The following is a 2,545-nucleotide window of genomic DNA, read 5'->3' on the forward strand; positions in this document are numbered from 1 at the left end:
CAGAAATTCCAAGGGGTGAAATAAAATATTTAACAAGAGAATGTTGGGACTAGAATCTGTATGTTGTCAGAAATTAACTAATTTATTTAATAATAATGTTAATATTACTAGCAGTAGTAGCAAAAATAAGTCAATAAATATCATCAAAGTCATTGAAGTCATAAAATAGTGTTCTAGCAACCAATAAATTGCACTTTCATTTAGAAGTTAACTGAATGTTTTTTACATACAATATTGTGAGTTGTGAACTGCTGTCAAAACAGCCCACACCTATTTCTAAAATAATTCTCAAATGCAGTGTCAGTTAAGAATGGAAAGACTCGTTGTAAGAGACTAAGAAGCTAAAACAAAAGAATGTCTCAAAAACTCAGCATCAAAGGGTGATACGGTCAGAAAAGAGGATCCTGCTAGGGTTGGATAGTGCTTTTCTGAGGCCAACATCCTTATCCTGGGTAAACTTCTGAGATACCTTCTGGCATCCGAGCTTCTGGCAGCTGTGGTTGGAAAGGTATTAGCAGTCTCTCCTCCTCCCCCCCCCCCCCCCCCCAATATTCCACCTTCCTCTCAAGAAGGCTCTGGGACACAGGGTGCACATATTACCATACAAAGCAGGAATTGGAGGTGGGGACTAGCTGTAATTAGTATAGAAAGTGAGAACTGGAGTTGGGTCCGCCGTATAAATAGTGCGACTCAGAAGGGCTTTGTGTGCACCCACCACCATCGCAGACAGAACAGGAACTGGACCAGAGACATCACTGGAACCCAGGGTGGTAATCTGGACCTTTCCTTTACCATCTTTCTCTATCTCCCTCTCTCTCTCCTATGCTATGGCCCATTTAGCCCTATGTGAAATAACGAGATATAAATAGCTCCCATTATAGATAGGAAGGTTTGATCAATTTCTGCCAGAAGAGCTTTTGCTATTTTATTAACTTTTGCTAAAAGTTAAGAGCACCAAACAGTACATTTGAATTGAAAAGTTTTATGTCACTTCAATTTCCTCCAAGGGTAGCATGAATGTTGGCAGTCTCCACGAGGGTTTTCTAGGACAGCCCTCTCCAGGCCCCCACACAAATCACCAGTCCTATATTTGAATTAATTAATTATTAAATAGAATATTCCTATAAGTTACTATACTTAGATGTCATTTGAACACATATGTAAACCAATATACACAACTAACCAAGACCTGAGACATTTGACGCACATCTTGTTTTACTCTTAATTTTTTCTTCCAAATTCAAATTTCTACATCTTGCCCTCAGTTTCGTCCAACAGCTGTTTTATTCATTCCTTGCTAAAACTGTTCTAATTGTCCCATTCTTCTTTTTCCCTCTCCATTGCCTTGTGTCTTTCGTGGAAGTGCTTCTTACAAGTATTGTTTGTTTTCTGTTTTCCTTTTCTGCAGGCTGTCATCTGACTTCTACAGCAAGAAATCGAAATTACAGAAACACTGCTGAGATGGGGAAAATCATCATTTATGAGCACGCCAACTTCCAGGGGCGCTCCAAAGAACTCACCACAGACATTACCAATCTGAAAGATGTAGATTGGAATGACTGTATCTCCTCAGTGAAAGTAATTGGACAGCCTTGGGTGGCTTATGAGCACATTAACTATATAGGCCAGTTACTGGTATTTGAGGAGGGAGAGCATAGCGTTGTTGGTAAAGAGATGGATGGCAAGATCTCTTCCCTGATGTTGATTACTGAAAATTTACACAATCCACAGATCACTATCTATGAACATAACCAATATCAAGGGAAGAGCAGGGTGATAACAGAAGCTACCAATTTGGATAGAGGTCATTATGATAACATGGTGTCTTCTCATAAAGTGCAGCGAGGTGCCTGGCTGTTGTGTGAACATAGTGATGGAAGTGGTTTTCGCTACATTGCACGAGAGCATGAACAACTTCCAAGTTACCAAGCAATCAATTTCAATGACAAGCTTTCATTTCTGCGTCCCCTTCTCCCTGGAAGGTGTTGTTACTGATGGATAGCAAATTCTGAAGTCCTAAGGGTAGATGTAGCCCTAGCAAGAAAGATGGGACCTAGATCTCTCTGCTTTTTTTTTTTTTTTTTTTTTTTTTTTTTTAATTTCCTTTTGAGGCATAGAAATACTGAAGGGGGGAGCTCTCTTTTATGCTATGCTGCTGATGTGTATTTCTCAATCCTGTCTGGCACTGTTCTCCTTCCCCACGATCCCAATGAATGTAAGAACTATCGTATTTAGTCATATGAACAAAACCTCAATGATAAGAGATGATTTTGTGGTGTGTAACCTATTAAACCTGTAACTAGCATTCCAAAGTACTAAACCATGTAATGTGAAAATGTTGCATGTTGCTTCTGTTGCTATATGCATAAGCACATACGTAGTGTATAACCAGAACTGCTGACTTTATATTCTTCTTTAAAATGCTCTTGCTTCACAATGACCTCTGCATTTTTTTTTCTATTCCATTTTGTGTTGTTACCAATAAACAAGATATTGCAGGCATCAATGGCTCTATTTTAAGTCTTCTTTGTGGTTTGACAGATAA

At 38.9% G+C, this 2,545-nt stretch overlaps 1 protein-coding gene across 1 annotated transcript; it reads left to right on the forward strand.

The window, feature by feature from the left end:
* Window positions 1–1,461: 1,461 nt before the first annotated feature.
* Window positions 1,462–1,995, forward strand: LOC309873787 (epidermal differentiation-specific protein-like; the record flags this gene model as incomplete). The annotated part of the gene is made up of 1 exon (XM_082751520.1): window positions 1,462–1,995. One exon carries the CDS (start codon window positions 1,462–1,464, stop codon window positions 1,993–1,995), a length of 534 nt encoding a protein of 177 aa, XP_082607646.1.
* Between the last annotated feature and the right edge of the window lie 550 nt (window positions 1,996–2,545).

This window comes from Aythya marila (assembly GCF_965140915.1).
Source record: "Aythya marila genome assembly, chromosome: 1".
NCBI lineage: Eukaryota > Metazoa > Chordata > Aves > Anseriformes > Anatidae > Aythya > Aythya marila.